Raw genomic sequence first — 19069 nt, 5'->3', positions numbered from 1 at the left:
TAATTCTACCTTTGTATCCTAAATAGGTACACATCACCAGGAATAGAATGAAATTCATACCCATAATTATGTATTTCTGTGTAGTACAGATCAGAGACCCTTGGTGAAATTCTGTTAACGCAATTCTGTTACCAGGTGTAAATCCACTTCAAACTGTAGTTCAATAGCCAAAATGTTTTTTTCCCCCAAAGTCAATGTGTCATGTCATAGCTGACATCCCAATCTTTCTGCAGACATCTTTGAATCTTCATTTTGATCATCTATTTTAACAAGAGTTCTTGGCAAAAGTTGTCACATAAAACACTGAGGAAGATTTTACTGAAATTCTGTTATCAAAATTTGCATCTGCACAGTTCTTCCAGTAAATGTGTTTTTGTAAAATGTGCAGTGTAAATTGTTAAAAGTAATCTTTGTTTATAGGGTTGTATGGATTGCTAAACTTTGAAATCAATGTTTTTTTGTTTTGCATATAGTCAAAAACAAGTCTCAACATAATTCCGTTGCCCTCCTTCTACTGGGGGTTATTTTCGGGACTGGACTGAACAGATGTCAAATGCTTCAGCAGCTGAAGAATTGAGTTTGCGCCACAGTAGCCCTGTGGGAGGCCTTGCTGCTGCCTGGCCGGCTGGTATTTCTAATTATCTGGCTCTCAGATTAGTGTGTTCACTCAGCAGTGAATGAAACCCCCAATCTCTACATGGCACTGTATGAGAGGTGGAGGGCTCTAGCTAGAGTGGCTCCTATATACAATGCTTCATGGCTTATCAGTTTACTGCATCTCTGTTAGTTACTTTACATACATAGCTGGCAGAGAGCGAATAAGGTCATGGACGGTAGCAATTTTGTATATCTTTGACGACCATTACATATTGTAGACAGAGCTAGGGGGACAGTGTGTTTTGTCAGTTTCAGACTGAGACAGACAAAGCTTTGCATGTGTTTTTTCAAGGTGTGGAATTGAGTGTGTTTGGTTATGCTGCTAGTTAGAGTTGACTAGTAACCACATTAACAATCGGTCCATTCGTTAGAATTTTGGGTAGAGAGTTCAAGGAATGACTGCTTTGGGGTAGAATAGTTGTTGTACTCTTGGCATCAAATACAGTAGATGGCTTGAATGTTAAAGTAACTGTCCGATGAAAATCTCACTTTTAAAATGTTCTGTTAACTCATACCCAAATAATGTTGTTGACTCATCCTATGCTCATATTTGTGGCCAAAGCATACATTTGAGAAGAGAAAAAAAAAACTGAAGACAGTTTCAAAGTAATGCATATGAGAATAAATATTTGTACAGGAAGTAACAGAGTAAGAGAACTTGAAAAATACTTGTGGGATACACACAATCCATCCAAATCAATGAATAGAGGAAGCGAACATTCTTTCATTCTCTGTCCAGCTCTAACAATCAGTTGGGAACATATTCCCTAGTTTCCTGCAGAATCTTGATTTCTGAGTACACTGTATATCCAAAAGTATGTGGACACTCATTCAAATTTGTGGCTTCGGATACAGCCACACCCAGTGTACGAAATCGAGCACACCGCCATGCAATCTCCATAGACAAACATTGGCAGTAGAATGGACTTACTGAAGAGCTCACTGACTTTCAACGTGGCACCGTCACAAGATGCCACCTTTCCAACAAGTCTGTTCATCAAATTTCTGCCCCTCTAGAGCTGCCGGTTCAACTGTAAGTGCTGTTATAAAGTGAAAATGTCTAGGAGCAACAACGGCTCGCGGCGAAGTGGTAGGCCACACAAGCTCACAGAATGGTACCGCTGAAGTGCGTAGCGCATAAAAATAGTCTTTCCTGGGTAGCAACACTCACTACCGAGTTCCAAACTGCCTCTGGAAGCAACGTCAGCACAATAACTGTTTGTCTGGAGCTTAATGAAATGGTTTTCTATAGCCGAGCAGCCACACACAAGCCTAAGCTCACCATGTGAAATGCCAAGCATTGGCTGGAGTAATGTAAAGCTCGCCGCCATTGGACTCACCATCTGACAGTCCGAAGGGTGAATCTGGGTTTGGCGGATGCCAGGAGAACGCTACCTGACCGAATGCATAGTGCCAACTGTAAAGTTTAGTGGAGGAGGAATAATGGTTTGGGGCTGTTTTTCATGGTTCGGTCTAGGCCCCTTAGTTCCAGTGAAGGGAACTTCTGGCAACAGTTTGGGGAAAGCCCTTTCCTGTTTCGGCATGACAATACCCCTGTGCACAAAGTTCCATGCATAAATAGTTTGTTGAGATCGGTGTGGAAGAACTTGACTGGCCTGCATAGAGCCCTGACCTCAACCCCATCCAACACCTTTGGGATTAATTGGAACGCCGACTGCGAGGCAGGCCTAATCATCCAACATCAGTGCCCGACCTCACTAATGCTCTTGTGGCTGAATGAAAGCAAGTCCCTGCAGCAATGTCCCAACATCTAGTGGAAAGCCTTCCCAGAAGAATGGAGGCTGTTATAGCAGCAAAGGGGGGCCGACTCCATATTAATACACATGGTTTTGGAATGAGATGTTCGACGAGCAGTTGTCCATATACTTTTGGTCATGTAGTATTAGTGTGTTTTATAAACTGTACTGTATTGAGTGGTTTCTCTCACACAAAGCACTCAGAGACTGTCAACAGTAGTTCTCTCTTTGTTGATTGGTGTCATTTCCCTTCTAGCTTTTCATTTCCTCTCCTGATAGGCTCCCCCACAGTCACACACACACACGCACACACACACACATACTCCACAATGTCCCCGTACACATCCTTAAGATCCCAATACACACAGGCACACATACTACAGTATGCCCAGACATCACTCCTCAATCAAAAGGAATGAATGAGTCCTTAATTAAAATGAACATAGAACATAGTTGAAGCACAAACATTTGATTAAAGCGATACGGTTGTAGATCACTATGGGGAAGTGTGTGTTGACCAGTAAGGCCTGGTCAGTGTTCACACTCAGTAGTGCTTTGTCAGGGTCTCCTTACACCACTATGACCACAATAGTGCTTGTGTGTGTGAGTGTGGTAAGCTCATGGTTATACTCAAATCAAATCAAATTGTATTTGTCACATGTGCCGAATACAAAAGGTGTATATGTAGGTAGGGGTAGCAGCAGTGTAAAAACAAAGGGTGGCATTTGATTAATTGTTCAGCAGTCTTATAGCTTGAGGGTGGAAGCTTACCATGAAATTCTTACTTAGAATTAGAGTTACGAAAAAGTTTTAGTTAATAAACTAAAGTAAAACACAATAGAATAACAATAACGAGGCTATATACAGGGTACAGGGGGTACCGGTACCGAGTCAATGTGCGGGGTTACAGGTTAGTCAAGGTCATTTGTACATGTAGGTAGGGGTAAAGTGACTATGCATAGATAATAAACAGCGAGTAGCAGCAGTGTAAAAACAAAGGGGGCATTTGATTAATTGTTCAGCAGTCTTATAGCTTGAGGGTGGAAGCTGTTAAGGAGCCTTTTGGACCTAAACTTAGCTCTCCGGTACCGCTTGCCTATGACTTGGGTGATTTTTTTTTGGGGGGGCCTTCCTCCGACACTGGCTAGTATATAGGTCCTGGGTGGCAGGAAGCTTGGCTCCAGTGATGTACTGGGCCATACGCACTACCCTCTGTAGTGCCTTACGGCCGGATGCCGAGCAGTTGCCATACCAGGCGGTGATACAACCGGTCAGGATGCTCTCAATGGTGCAGCTGTAGAACATTTGAGGATCTGGGGACCAATGCCAAATCTTTTCAGAATGGGGCAGCCTGTTCTATTTCTAAGGCAGTAGGCAGAGGCTGCGGTTATTTGGCTGGCCATTTACCATCATCCAAAATTCCATGACTGTCACAGCCCTGACGGGAACCTAGCGCAGCATGGGAATCAAGCACATGAGGACAATGTGGGAGGGAAAGCTGAATTACACTATGGGCATGACCTCAGAGTTCAACTTCTTCTTCACTATACTCCCAATTGTCTAACCTGTCTTTGAGCTGTCTTTGTCCATTAGTCTTTGGCGAGAGGCCCTTAAGATCTCCTCTAGTTATAGGAACATCATCTATGTACATACTGTATGCATTTCCCCAAATCATCCCACAGCCACAGCTCTCTCTTCTGTGTTTCAGGAGACCAATGAACAAAAGCTGTACAAGATCGCTACTGAGCTCCTGAAGACAGAGAGGGCCTACGTCACGCGGCTCAACTTGCTGGACCAGGTGAGTGTGTTCAGCTGTCCGTCCAGGGCCCTGTCACTTTAGGGTCCTGTTCAGTATGTAGCAGTGGTGGAAAAAGTACCCAATTGTCATACTTGAGTAAAAGTAAAGAAAATGAAAGTCACCCAGTGAAATCCTACTTGAGTAAAAGTATAAAAGTATTATACTTAAGTGATACTTACCATTCCAGTGTTTTACTTGCTATATTGTATTTACTTTGCCACCATGGCCTTTTTTTGCCTTTACCTCTCTTATCTCACCTCATTTGCTCACTTCGTATATAGACTTGTTTATACTGTATTATTGACTGTATGTTTGTTTTACTCCATGTGTAACTCTGTGTCAAACTGCTTTGCTTTATCTTGGCCAGGTCGCAATTGTAAATGAGAACTTGTTCTCAACTTGCCTACCTGGTTAAGTAAAGGTGAAATAAATTAAATTAAATAAAGTATCAAAAGTAAAAGTAGAGTTTTTAAATCATTTCAAATTCCTTATATTAAGAAAACCAGATGGCACCATTTTCTTATTTACGGATAGCCAGGGGCACGCTCCAACACTCATTTACAAACAAAGCATGTCTTTAGTGAGTCCACCAGATCAGAGGCAGTAGGGATGACCAGGAATGTTCTCTTGATAAGTGTGTGAATTAGACCATTTTCCTGTCCTGCTAAGCATTTTAAATGTAACAAGTACTTTTGGGTGTCAGATATAATGTATGGAGTAGAAAGAAAGTAAATTATTTTCTTTAGGAATGTAGTGAAGTAAAAGTTGTCAAACATATACTCTACAGTTCAAAAGTGTGGGGTCATTTAGACATTTCCTTGTTTTTGAAAGAAAAGCACTTTTTTGTCCATTAAAATAACATCAAATTGATCAGAATTACAGAGTAGACATTGTTGTAAATGACTATTGTAGCTGGAAACGGCAGATTTACCTTTTAATGGAATATCTACATAGGCGTAGAGGCCTATTATCAGCAACCATCAATCCTATGTTCCAATGGCACGTTGTGTTAGCTAATCCAAGTTTATCATTTTAAAAGGCTAATTGAGCATTAGAAAACCATTTGGCAATTATGTTAGCACAGCTGAAAACTGTTGTTCTGATTAAATAAGCAATAAAACTGGCCTTCTTTAGACTAGTTGAGTATCTGGAGCATCAGCATTTGTGGGTTCGATTACAGGCTCAAAATGGGCAGAAACAAAGTAATGTATTCTGAAACTCGTCAGTTTATTCTTGTTCTGAGAAATGAAGGCTATTCCATGCGAGAAATTGCCAAGAAACTGAAGAGCTCATACAGCACTGTGTACTACTCCCTTCACAGAACAGTGCAAACTTGCTCTAACCAGAATAGAAAAAGGAGTGGGAGGCCCCGGTGCACAACTGAGCAGGAGGACAAGTACATTAGTGTCTAGTTTGAGAAACAGACGCCTCACAAGTCCTCAACTGGCAGCTTCATTAAATAGTACCCGCAAAACACCAGTCTCAACATCAACAGTGAAGAGGCGAGTCTGGGATGCTGGCCTTGCTGATAATGGGCCTCTGTATGCCTATGTAGATATTCCATAAAAAATCTGCAGTTTCCAGCTACAATTTACAACATTAACAATGTCTACACTGTATTTCTGATCAATTTGATGTTATTTTAATGGACAAAAATGTGCTTTTCTTTCAAAAACAGGGACATTTCTAAGTGACCCCAAACTTTTGAACAGTAGTGTCAATAGAGAAGTAAAGTACAGATACCCCCAAGAAATACTTAACTCGTACTTGTATTTTTACTTAAGTACTTTACACAACTGGTAGGTAGAAAACGTTTTGTAACTGTGAGAAACAGGGAGGCATTACCTACACTTGTCCAATAACAGAATGTGTTGATACGGTGTGTCCAACTGAACACTGGCCTAGGTCTACCTCAGAATGAAAAGAAAGCCGTGTTCATTATTATGATCTATTCAGTGTGGTTTAACTCACCTGGCCATGTTGTTGTGCCACCATGCAGGTGTTCTGTGCCAAGCTGACGGAGGAAGCTCTAAAGGGCACATTCCCAGTGGACGTGGTGAAGAACATCTTCTCCAACATCTCCTCCATCAACACCTTCCACAACCAGTTCCTCCTGCCTGACCTGGAGAAACGCATGGGAGAATGGTGAGCTTCACATGACTGGCCAGTGGCCACAGATTCAAACTCACAGATCTCACCTTTTGAGAATGCAATAAAATGCAATAGCTAAATCCCGCTTCTGACTCATTCAGAATCAGACTCACTCAGACACAGTTACAGTATTTGTGTAATCTAGATGAAGTAAGAACACCATTTATCATCAAATAGAGAAGTTGTGGTCTGTCCCTACCGGCCAAACCCTCCCTAACCCGGACGACGCTAGGCCAATTGTGCGTCGCCCCACGGACCTCCCGGTCGCGGCCGGTTATGACAGAGCCTGGGCGCGAACCCAGAGTCTCTGACGGCACTGCAGTACAGCGCCCTTAACCACTGCGCCACCCGGGAGGCCCCCTATGCTTGCTTCCTTTGTCACAAACTGAAATTAGAATTTTAGTAAACAGGAAATGGCTGAGCGATTTCTGCATATTGCATCTTTAACCTACTGTATTTCATTTTAAAGTGGAGATCTCTCAACAATAATTCTCAAGATAGGACATTGGTAATAGTCAGTGACGTACCATAGCTCAACAGGGCTGGGCTTGGTTAAAACCCTGGATGGGAGAGCAATGGGTTAGCTGTAGATAGATCAATTCTCCAGTAGGAGGAACTGTCCACCCTATTATTTTTTTCTGAAAGTGGATATAACTTTGTATCTTTAAAACAATGTCAGATCTTCATATTCAATATGTTTTACACAAGCTTTGTCTATGTTGAAATTTGGTTCACCCTCTAAACAACGGTTTACACTGACTGACCTTTTTCAAATCCAATATATTTTCCAAGTAAATTCCACGTCGCAATATGTTGACAAATTACGTTGAAGCAGCGTTCATTCAACCACTTTGTGCCCAGTGGGTCTCTAGTTGGAGTTCCAGGGCTGAGAGATGGTTACCTTATGGTTCCTATCTAACTGGCACCTCTCCCTCCCTCCCTACAGGGAGTCTACCCCTCGCTTAGGAGACATCCTGCAGAATCTCACACCCTTCCTGAAGATGTACGCTGAGTATGTGAAGAACTTTGACAATGCAATGGAGCTGCTGAAACAGTGGACGGACCGCTCGCCACAGTTCAAAGCCATCATCCAGGACATACAGGTACTAGCGTAGATTCTAAACACTGGCCTAATTCAGAAGTGCACAGGTCTGCAGTTGTGGATTAACAAATGAGTTGTATAGGAATTACATTGTCATGACATGGCCCTTTCTGGGTGTAGATCGTGGCTTCCCCCTCTCTCACTCTCTCCTACACCCAGGTTCTGTTATCTCAGGTCGTAAATTCCTGGTGGAGATGCTCTCCCCCTTTTCATACAGAGAGAGAGACCACAGAGTGTACAAAGGATTTCAAGTGTCCGGACTCCTAAATCCCCGAAATGGGAAAAGTAAACTATATGTCCACTTGTGGGAAGGATCCATGGACACTTAAGGGACAATTATGTTGTGTGTTTCATTTGGTGACCTCACGAAGGACAGGAAACGCATAACTATATCTCTGAATGTGTACATTTCTCAATTATGGTGTTTGCATTAGAGGTCGACCGATTAATCAGCATGGCCGATTAATTAGGGCCGATTTCAAGTTTTCATAACAATCGGTAATCAGCATTTTTGGACGCTGATCATGACCGATTACATTGCATTCCACGAGGAAAGTGCGTGGCAGGCTGACCACCTGTTACGCGAATGCAGCAAGGAGCCAAGGTAAGTTGCTAGCTAGCATTAAACTTATCATAGAAAAAACAATCAATCTTCACATAATCACTAGTTAACTACACATGGTTGATATTACTAGGTTGACTACCTTGCCCTGCGTTGCATATAATCAATGCGGTGCCTGTTAATTTATCATCGAATCACAGCCTTCTTCGCCAAACGGGGGATGATTTAACAAAAGCGCATTCGTGAAAAAAGCACAATCGTTGCACGAATGTACCTAACCATAAACATCAATGCCTTTCTTTAAATCAATACACAGAAGTATATATTTTTAAACCTGCATATTTAGTTAGACTTAGGGTTGCTGCCCATATGATAAAATACGTAACACTTCCGTATTTCACTGAAAGAATAAACATTTTGTTTTCGAAATGATAGTTTCTGGATTTAACCATATTAATGACCAACGGTTTGTATTTCTGTGTTTATTATATTATAATTACGTCTATGATTTGATAGAGAAGTCTGACTGAGCAGTGGTTGCCAGAAGCTCTTAGCAATGCTTGCTTCACAGCACTGTTTATGACTTCAAGCCTATCAACTCCCGAGATTAGGCTGGCAATACTAAAGTGTCTATAAGAACATCCAATAGACAAAGGTATATGAAATACAAATGGTATAGAGAGAAATAGTTGATGCGTCATAATTCCAAAAACTACAACCTAAAGTTCTCATGTTCTGAGCAAGGAATTTAAACGTTAGCTTTTTTACAATGCACCTATTGCACTTTTACTTCTCCAACACTCTGTTTTTGCATTATTTAAACCAAATTGAACATGTTTCATTATTTATTTGAGACTAAATAGATTTTATTTATGTATTATATTAAGCTAAAAGTACAAGTTTAGTATTGTTGTAATTGTCATTATTACAAATATATATATAAAGCAGATACCGATTAATCGGCCTAATTCACAAGTGCACAGGTCTGCAGTTGTGGATTAACAAATGAGTTGTATAGGAATTACATTGTCATGACATGGCCCTTTCTGGGTGTAGATCGTGGCTTCCCCCTCTCTCACTCTCTCCTACACCCAGGTTCTGTTATCTCAGGTCGTAAATTCCTGGTGGAGATGCTCTCCCCCTTTTCATACAGAGAGAGAGACCACAGAGTGTACAAAGGATTTCAAGTGTCCGGACTCCTAAATCCCCGAAATGGGAAAAGTAAACTATATGTCCACTTGTGGGAAGGATCCATGGACACTTAAGGGACAATTATGTTGTGTGTTTCATTTGGTGACCTCACGAAGGACAGGAAACGCATAACTATATCTCTGAATGTGTACATTTCTCAATTATGGTGTTTGCATTAGAGGTCGACCGATTAATCAGCATGGCCGATTAATTAGGGCCGATTTCAAGTTTTCATAACAATCGGTAATCAGCATTTTTGGACGCTGATCATGACCGATTACATTGCATTCCACGAGGAAAGTGCGTGGCAGGCTGACCACCTGTTACGCGAATGCAGCAAGGAGCCAAGGTAAGTTGCTAGCTAGCATTAAACTTATCATAGAAAAAACAATCAATCTTCACATAATCACTAGTTAACTACACATGGTTGATGATATTACTAGATTAACTACCTTGCCCTGCGTTGCATATAATCAATGCGGTGCCTGTTAATTTATCATCGAATCACAGCCTTCTTCGCCAAACGGGGATGATTTAACAAAAGCGCATTCGTGAAAAAAGCACAATCGTTGCACGAATGTACCTAACCATAAACATCAATGCCTTTCTTTAAATCAATACACAGAAGTATATATTTTTAAACCTGCATATTTAGTTAGACTTAGGGTTGCTGCCCATATGATAAAATACGTAACACTTCCGTATTTCACTGAAAGAATAAACATTTTGTTTTCGAAATGATAGTTTCTGGATTTAACCATATTAATGACCAACGGTTTGTATTTCTGTGTTTATTATATTATAATTACGTCTATGATTTGATAGAGAAGTCTGACTGAGCAGTGGTTGCCAGAAGCTCTTAGCAATGCTTGCTTCACAGCACTGTTTATGACTTCAAGCCTATCAACTCCCGAGATTAGGCTGGCAATACTAAAGTGTCTATAAGAACATCCAATAGACAAAGGTATATGAAATACAAATGGTATAGAGAGAAATAGTTGATGCGTCATAATTCCAAAAACTACAACCTAAAGTTCTCATGTTCTGAGCAAGGAATTTAAACGTTAGCTTTTTTACAATGCACCTATTGCACTTTTACTTCTCCAACACTCTGTTTTTGCATTATTTAAACCAAATTGAACATGTTTCATTATTTATTTGAGACTAAATAGATTTTATTTATGTATTATATTAAGCTAAAAGTACAAGTTTAGTATTGTTGTAATTGTCATTATTACAAATATATATATAAAGCAGATACCGATTAATCGGCCTATTTTATTTTTATTTATTAAAATATATATATAAAAATCGTCCGATTTAATCGGTATCTGCTTTTTTTGGTCCTCCAATCGGTATCGGTGTTGAAAAATCATAATCAGTCGACCTCTAGTTTGCATCTAATTCTTGTATAAAATGAATGAGTAAAGATGAAACTATTTATGAAATGATGTAATGTGATGTTAACCTTAAACTTTACAGACAATACAATTCTCTCAAAATTAAACTTGTCAGCGGCCCCTCCTAAAATCCCCCCCAAAAATATTCAGACTAAGCAAACCCACAGCGTGAGCTGTGATTGCGAATAGTTAAGACCACGCATACTTCGGTGTAAGCTGAGGTGGCACAGGTTTGATTACCAAAACTAGAAAACTATACCACGTGAAGCTACACAGCTAATCTTAGATACTAATTACTAGTCTGCAGCTACAAATGATGTAATCCTGGGATGCGAATACCGACAACCGCCGACGTATCCATTACAACAGACATTATCAGGAGCCGCCGATAGAGCAACCACCATGAGTAACCAGAGACTCTAATAAACTGACTCTCCCGCCGACTGTCCGAAGATTCCAACAGAGAAGACAACGACATATGGGCGTAACTATATTAATTGCAATTATTCCAGAATGAGCGAGCGTTCATGTGCAAAGGATTAGCATTTCAATTAATATAATTATCCACTGTGTGTAGTGATCCATTTTGTCTTTCCCACTCTCTCAGTCCACACCCCCTTCCCTTTGTATACCAAACCGTTATATTGGTTTAGCCCACTAGGAGATCATCCCTATTTTATTTTTTTATTTCACCTTTATTTAACCAGGTAGGCTAGTTGAGAACAAGTTCTCATTTGCAACTGCGACCTGGCCAAGATAAAGCATAGCAGTGTGAACAGACAACACAGAGTTACACATGGAGTAAACTATTAGCAAGTCAATAACACAGTAGAAAAAAAATGGGCAGTCTATATACAATGTGTGCAAAAGGCATGAGGAGGTAGGCGAATAATACAATTTTGCAGATTAACACTGGAGTGATAAATGATCAGATGGGCATGTACAGGTAGAGATATTTTTGTGCAAAAGAGCAGGAAAGTAAATAAATAAAAACAGTATAAAAACAGTATGGGAATGAGGTAGGTGAAGATGGGTGAGCTATTTACCTATAGACTATGTACAGCTGCAGCGATCGGTTAGCTGCTCGGATAGCTGATGTTTGAAGTTGGTGAGGGAGATAAAAGTCTCCAACTTCAGCGATTTTTGCAATTCGTTCCAGTCACAGGCAGCAGAGTACTGGAACGAAAGGCGGCCAAATGAGGTGTTGGCTTTAGGGATGATCAGTGAGATACACCTGCTGGAGCGCGTGCTATGGATGGGTGTTGCCATCGTGACCAGTGAGCTGAGATAAGGCGGAGCTTTACCTAGCATGGACTTGTAGATGACCTGGAGCCAGTGGGTCTGGCGACGGATATGTAGTGAGGGCCAGCCGACTAGAGCATACAAGTCGTAGTGGTGGGTGGTATAAGGTGCTTTAGTGACAAAACGGATGGCACTGTGATAGACTGCATCCAGTTTGCTGAGTAGAGTGTTGGAAGCCATTTTGTAGATGACATCGCCGAAGTCGAGGATCGGTAGGATAGTCAGTTTTACTAGGGTAAGCTTGGCAGCGTGAGTGAAGGAAGCTTTGTTGCGGAATAGAAAGCCGACTCTTGATTTGATTTTTGATTGGAGATGTTTGATGTGAGTCTGGAAGGAGAGTTTGCAGTCTAGCCAGACACCTAGGTACTTATAGATGTCCACATATTCAAGGTCGGAACCATCCAGGGTGGTGATGCTAGTCGGGCATGCGGGTGCAGGCAGCGATCGGTTGGAAAGCATGCATTTGGTTTTACTCGTGTTTAAGAGCAGTTGGAGGCCACGGAAGGAGTGCTGTATGGCATTGAAGCTCATTTGGAGATTTGATAGCACAGTGTCCAATGACGGGCCGAAAGTATATAGAATGGTGTCGTCTGCGTAGAGGTGGATCAGGGAATCGCCCGCAGCAAGAGCAACATCATTGATATATACAGAGAAAAGAGTCGGCCCGAGAATTGAACCCTGTGGCACCCCCATAGAGACTGCCAGAGGACCGGACAGCATGCCCTCCGATTTGACACACTGAACTCTGTCTGCAAAGTAATTGGTGAACCAGGCAAGGCAGTCATCCGAAAAACCGAGGCTGTTGAGTCTGCCGATAAGAATATGGTGATTGACAGAGTCGAAAGCCTTGGCAAGGTCGATGAAGACGGCTGCACAGTACTGTCTTTTATCGATGGCGGTTATGATATCGTTTAGTACCTTGAGTGTGGCTGAGGTGCACCCGTGACCGGCTCGGAAACCAGATTGCACAGCGGAGAAGGTACGGTGGGATTCGAGATGGTCAGTGACCTGTTTGTTGACTTGGCTTTCGAAGACCTTAGATAGGCAGGGCAGGATGGATATAGGTCTATAGCAGTTTGGGTCCAGGGTGTCTCCCCCTTTGAAGAGGGGGATGACTGCGGCAGCTTTCCAATCCTTGGGGATCTCAGATTGTTAGTAACCAATATCTACTGTTTGTTATGCATTTCTGTGATTATTTAGTTAGTTAGTAAATACATGATTAATCCAATTGGTGTATGGACGATTCATGGTTTAGGCTGGGTTTGTGCAGATAACCATGACGTTTGAACAGAGACTGACGTAAGGTAAAGAATAATTAATTGAAGACTAGTTGATCAGATATTAAAATATCTGAAGTTGTATTCGGAAAATTATAATTTTGTAATCTGAAGATTTTCCGTGGTGCCCCGACTTCCTAGTTAATTAAATGTAAATTATTAGTTTAATCACATAATAATACTTACAGAGAAATTATTTGATAAAATAAGTCTTCACCATTAATGATGCCAAAGACACGACAACATGGTCTGAGTTTTGAACTATAGCACCATAATCATTTACCTGTGGATATACATATATTTGCTGCGAGCCGAGGGCTCTCATTTGGTTTACTATGAGAAAGCCCAAAAATCACAAATACAGGCCAACTGAGGAACCTAAATGACAAGGCAACCAGGTGAACAGAGAAGGTAACTAAACACCGGTGAATCCAATAAGTAATAACTAGGGTAACCTGGAAACTAGAAAACAAGGTAAGGGTTCCCTCCAGCTGTAACCTAAAGAAACAACAATCAAATAACAGAAACTGTGACAATAAATAGTCATAGAACAATCCATTTATTGTTGTGTCCATTGATCCTGTTGAATGGATATGCCTCAAACTATTTGTGTGACTTTACTTTTAAGCCTTCAACCTTGAAGTGACAATGGACTGTTTTGCTGTGTGTTTGTCAGAGCCAGGAGGCGTGTGGCAGTCTGACGCTCCAACACCACATGTTGGAGCCGGTACAGAGAGTTCCCCGCTACGAGATGCTGCTCAAAGACTACCTGAAGAAACTGCCTCAGGACGACCCCGACCGCCGAGATGCAGAGAGTGAGTACAACACTGGAAATTCACAGGAGGGCTTTTACTATTTATAATATAACACATTAGAGCAGGACTAAATGTAACTCATTTCGACAGACTTCTTGTCATTATAATCATGTATAATTTACTTCACATTAAAAATTGAAGATATTCGAATCGTCCAATGCCCAGTGAAAACATTTGCCTTACATTGAAAAGGAACAAATCTGTTGTTCACAATTGTAGAACATTTTTTATTAGAAAGGTCAAAATGAATCATCCCTTGTTTCTCAGAGTCATTGGACATCATCGCCATGGCAGCCACACACTCCAACAGTGCCATTCGAAAATCTGTAAGTACAATCCCACTGATAGCACACCACTCTTATAATCTGAAATAAAATCAGGACCCGTATTCAAAAAGCTTTTCAGAGTAGGAGTGCTGATCTGGGATCAGTTTTTCCTTTAAGATTTGAATGAATAAGACTATATGGACGGGGGGGGCTGATACTAGATCAACACTGCTACTCTGAGAAACTTTTTTTGGCTAGTGCTTGAACCCAACCAAGCATTTTGAACCCCTTCCCTTCTCAGGAGAATCTGAAGAAGCTGCTGGAGATCTATGAGATGCTGGGGGAGGAGGAGGACATCGTCAACGCCTCCAATGAGTTCATCAAGGAGGGACACATCCTGAAGCTGGCTGCCAGGAACACCTCGGCTATGGAGAGATACCTCTTCCTGGTGAGAAACTCACACAAACATACACACATTTCACTGTATCCGTAATCTCATCCAAGTCTGAGGCAATATATTATCAAAACAAGCATTAATCACAGGTGTTTCTTTGTTTCCCCCTCAGTTCAACAACATGCTGTTGTACTGCGTGCCCAAATTCAGCCTGGGAGGGGCCAAGTACACGGTGCGCACCCGCATCGGCATCGAGGGCATGAAGGTGCTGGAGACCATCAACGAAGACTACCCTCACACCTTCCAGGTGTCTGGCAAGGAGAGGACTCTGGAGCTGCAAGCCAGGCAAGATCTCAATCCACCCCATACTACACCCTTAATACACCCTACAGAGCCATTAATGGATAACTGCTATTGTTCTCAAGATAAGTGTTCTACTCCACCTATGGCCATTTGTATGAAAACTTTACAGCCATGATTCTCAAAATAGCTGTTGACTGTATACTACAGTCCCACGGCCTATTGCTAACAATATGGATAACTGTACCACCCAAATTCTATGCAAACCCTATGGGGGCTTAGTGTATGATAAGTGCACTACTACAGCTCATGATAGACAGTAGTGTAACATAACATTCTATAGATTGGAGTCATTGTGGTTACCCCAAACCACAGCTCACTACATAAGTTACACCACAATCCCACAACTGACAAAATGGCTCACTACTGTTCTTGTTTTTCATTGTATTTTTCAGCTCCGAACAAGACAAGGACAACTGGATAAAGGTACATAATAACATTCTTATTGGTTTCCACTATAGTTATATTTTCTGTATGTTCAGTACATTTGGGCGTGTATTACTGACCTGTCTCTGTCTCTGTGGCCTGCAGGCTTTCCAGGAAACCATTGAGATCTTCCATCAGAAGAACGAGACGTTCAAGTCCGCCTCCAAAGACGTGGAGGAAGTGTCAGTGAGTGCCACCACAATGAACATGACCTCTGACCTCTTACTCCTCTATCACTAGGTCCTGTGTACTGTATCTGTACCAATGACCTTCTCGTGTCTGAGCTACATGTGTTTGTATGTGTTGTAATCTAGACGGCAGAGCTGGGGAAACGTGCTCCTCGCTGGATTCGGGACAAGGAGGTGACAATGTGTATGAAGTGTAAAGAGCCCTTCAATGCGTTGACACGACGGAGACACCACTGTCGCGCCTGCGGATATGTGAGTGAGAAGTGTCCGTTTGACCCCCCTTCTCTCTCTCCCTCAGCACCCATTATAACGTGCTTATACTAAATGCTATACTCAACCCATTTGACGGCTGGCTGTCGTTCATTCCGGATTAGACTGATGTGTCTTCTGTCCCTGTATCAGGTTGTGTGTTGGAAGTGCTCAGACAATAAAGTGGCCCTGGAGTACGACAGCAACAAGATTAACAAGGTGTGTAAGGACTGCTACTCCATCCTGACTGGAGAGGAGAAGGCAGAGGGCAAGAAGAAGGGCATTCTGGAGGTAAGGGAAACACATGCACAACTGCATATTTTATTTGACCTTTATTTAACTAGGCAAGTCAGTTAGGAACAAATTCTTACTTTCACTGACGGCCAAGGAACAGTGGGTTAACTGCCTTGTTCAGGGGCAGAACAACAGTTTTGTACCTTGTCAGCTCGGGGATTTGATCTTGCAACCTTTCGGTTACTAGTCCAATGCTCTAACCACTAGGCTACCTGCCACCCCATATCTTCTGTGTCTAAACTGCACTCCTCTGTCCACAGATCGAGGCGGCTCAGTTCTCCGGAAGCAGTATCATTTGTGGCTTCCTGCAGCACTGTGAGAAGAACAAGCCCTGGGGGAAGGTGTGGTGCGTCATCCCAGAGAAGGAGGCATTGGTTCTCTACCTCTACGGAGCCCCACAGGTCAGCCACGTCATCTGGATACTGTCAATCACAGCAACATGCTCTACCACTGTGAAGCACGGGGTGTTATGAATGGTTCCTGGAGTTTTTCCCCCCTCACTCTTTGATCTGACCAGGGAAAACTCCTGGACCAAGTTAAGATATAAATGATCTCTACCTTTTCCATCTCCTCCCCTCTCTCAGGATGTGAAGGCCCAGTCCTCTATCCCTCTGCTGGGCTACTCTGTGGAGGACAGCCCCCGGCCTGCTGACCCTCCAGCCAGCTTCCGTCTGTCCCAGTCAAAGTCTGTCCACAGCTTCGTGGCCGAAAGCGAAGAGCTGAAACAGCGCTGGCTCAAGGTGATCCGGGTGGCTGTGACTGGGGAGGTGCCAGAGTCCCAGATGCCCAACGATGCCACTGCTAACGCCACGGACACCCAAGAGACAAGCTCAGACAGCACCTAACTGTGTGGTGTGGCATTTAACAGCTGAGGGCCACCAGAGATGTATGTGCATGTATGCACACACACACACTCCCATGCTACCTTCATGGACACACAAGACAAATGTGCAAACTCAGTGCTGGATAAGCTGCCTCTCCTCCCCAGAGTGGATTCTACAAATCTTAAGCGAGGACTTGGCTTGGCTCCACCACCACCAGAGCTGTGCTGGCATGGGAAGAACACAATCCAGTCATCACTAGAGCGGAGCAGGGGGGAATGGACCTCAGAACGGTCTCTACTTCCCCCTGTTCAGGGCAACCTACCTGGGGGTATCTTGCTCTCTGAGTAGCCCAAAATAGTAAATACGATAGTTTACTCAAGCCGTTTAAAAGGTTCCTGTCTGTCATGCTCACGTCAGAGGGAACAGTTGGTTCTTGTCTACTTATTGTCCCCTCCCGCTCGCCCAACCATGACCAGAATAAATGAGTCAGTGAGATGTCTCGCCACCTCCGAAGCGGGAGGCAATAAGTAGACCAGAGTGGCCCAGCCTCGATCAGATAAAATTAGGTAGTGGGGTGTCTCTACTGTCCCTGCTCAGCCCTCACTGGGGAGGCCTGCAGGCTTAACAGACCTCCTCCAGCTTCATAGATGTGGGTCTGCCGATGTGAATCAAGAGGGACTGGTTAGAACTACACTGTCTATTATGAATTAGCCCTGTATATAGTGTTACTCCATTTTCATGTACAAAGAACCAATGCTCTCAATGTTTTGATCAAGTTTGAGCAGTGTTTTTGATCGAAAAACCTAACATACTTCTGACATACGAACAGTGGTTCAAAGTAAAGGGTCCTGTCCTAGGATACTATCACAGGGAAAGTTCAGTCCTCACTTCTCCAATCAGATAGTTTCACATCACAGTAGCCAGGAGCCATGTTCTACTGGCAAGAATAGAATCCATCAAACAGAGTTCCTCTTGTACCTGGGTCAAGATCCCAGAAAGACCTATTAGTCAGAATAGCAATCGAGAGGATCACTCTATACTTTTCAATTGCTGTAACCCCATAAACTAATGGAAAGGATGCAGAAGTACTCACCCATCCAGAACGATCAGGCTTCAATCCAAACCCGCTGAGGGATAGCCTTTCCAGCCAGGCAATGCATTATGGGTACTCTGCTGCACCTGTCCCAACCTTCCTCACCTTGGAATCCACAAACTTCTCCCAAGTCAGTGACCTCTGACCAGGATGTGGTTGCTTTAGAGTAATGTGTAGAAAAGTGTCACATTTTACTGCTGTGATTGAGAATTTGTCAGTCATTAGAGCCTTTACTCTAATCCTGTAGGCCTTTAGTATGAAGACAGACACGCTGCCATATGGCAGCATTGAGGATGAGTGAATGGTTGTACAGCTTTTATGACCTAGCCCCACAGCCCCGTTGTAGACATGTATAGATTGATCTTATCTGAATGTATAATATACATAGTTCTTTGTAGCTTACCAACAGGGATGACTAGACTACCAAGGACCCAGATCTAGTCTTACATGGGGACATCACCCCACAAAGCAGCACAATCAGAAGTAAACATGTATTTAAAAAGTAATTCACAGAATATGTGCATGATGGTTTAAGGAAAGTAGCACAAAAGTTAGCCCTCAAATTGCCATGTGTTTTGTCCCATTCAGCCATGTCAACGAACAGATTCACTAAGGTGTTGTGACTAATCTAGGACTGCAGAATTAAGTGTTGAAGGGAATAGGCTAATGTGCCTATAACTTGTGTTCATGCACGTTCTACTGTTCCAATCCCCTGTACAATGCACCTCTCCAATACCATTCTCTCCGTACTCACAGAATGCAGAAGAGCACACCAATCCTGTCTTAAGATCTGAATGTAAAACCAGATTGTTTGTTCTCTCCCGATTCCCCCGTCCCCAAGGTTTGAGAATCTACGCACTTTACCATCTTATATAAAGTGTACCTTGTAAGAAAATAAAAGATTAAGTATTACGGACATATGTCACTGGTTGCTTTGTGAATATGATCCTACTTTCACTATGA

At 42.5% G+C, this 19069-nt stretch overlaps 1 protein-coding gene across 9 annotated transcripts in view; it reads left to right on the top strand.

The window, feature by feature from the left end:
* The window catches only part of fgd4a (FYVE, RhoGEF and PH domain containing 4a), a 109733-nt gene extending 90711 nt beyond the window's left edge, over nucleotides 1-19022 (top strand). For all 9 annotated transcript variants that reach the window (XM_035798239.2, XM_035798241.2, XM_035798237.2 and 6 more), the window contains 13 exons: nucleotides 4123-4212; nucleotides 6212-6357; nucleotides 7310-7466; nucleotides 13874-14012; nucleotides 14280-14338; nucleotides 14580-14726; nucleotides 14845-15017; nucleotides 15428-15458; nucleotides 15564-15644; nucleotides 15773-15898; nucleotides 16049-16186; nucleotides 16450-16590; nucleotides 16774-19022. In XM_035798239.2, the coding sequence (XP_035654132.1) occupies nucleotides 4123-4212; nucleotides 6212-6357; nucleotides 7310-7466; nucleotides 13874-14012; nucleotides 14280-14338; nucleotides 14580-14726; nucleotides 14845-15017; nucleotides 15428-15458; nucleotides 15564-15644; nucleotides 15773-15898; nucleotides 16049-16186; nucleotides 16450-16590; nucleotides 16774-17034 (1689 nt within the window). In that variant the 3' untranslated portion in view covers nucleotides 17035-19022. The remainder of the gene's footprint in view (nucleotides 1-4122; nucleotides 4213-6211; nucleotides 6358-7309; nucleotides 7467-13873; nucleotides 14013-14279; nucleotides 14339-14579; nucleotides 14727-14844; nucleotides 15018-15427; nucleotides 15459-15563; nucleotides 15645-15772; nucleotides 15899-16048; nucleotides 16187-16449; nucleotides 16591-16773) is intronic.
* Nucleotides 19023-19069: the final 47 nt, after the last annotated feature.

The sequence above is a fragment of the Oncorhynchus keta genome, chromosome 22, assembly GCF_023373465.1.
Source record: "Oncorhynchus keta strain PuntledgeMale-10-30-2019 chromosome 22, Oket_V2, whole genome shotgun sequence".
In the NCBI taxonomy this organism is placed as follows: domain Eukaryota; kingdom Metazoa; phylum Chordata; class Actinopteri; order Salmoniformes; family Salmonidae; genus Oncorhynchus; species Oncorhynchus keta.
The sequence above is the reverse complement of the archived record's forward strand: the minus strand, read 5'-3'. Positions and strand labels throughout refer to the sequence as shown.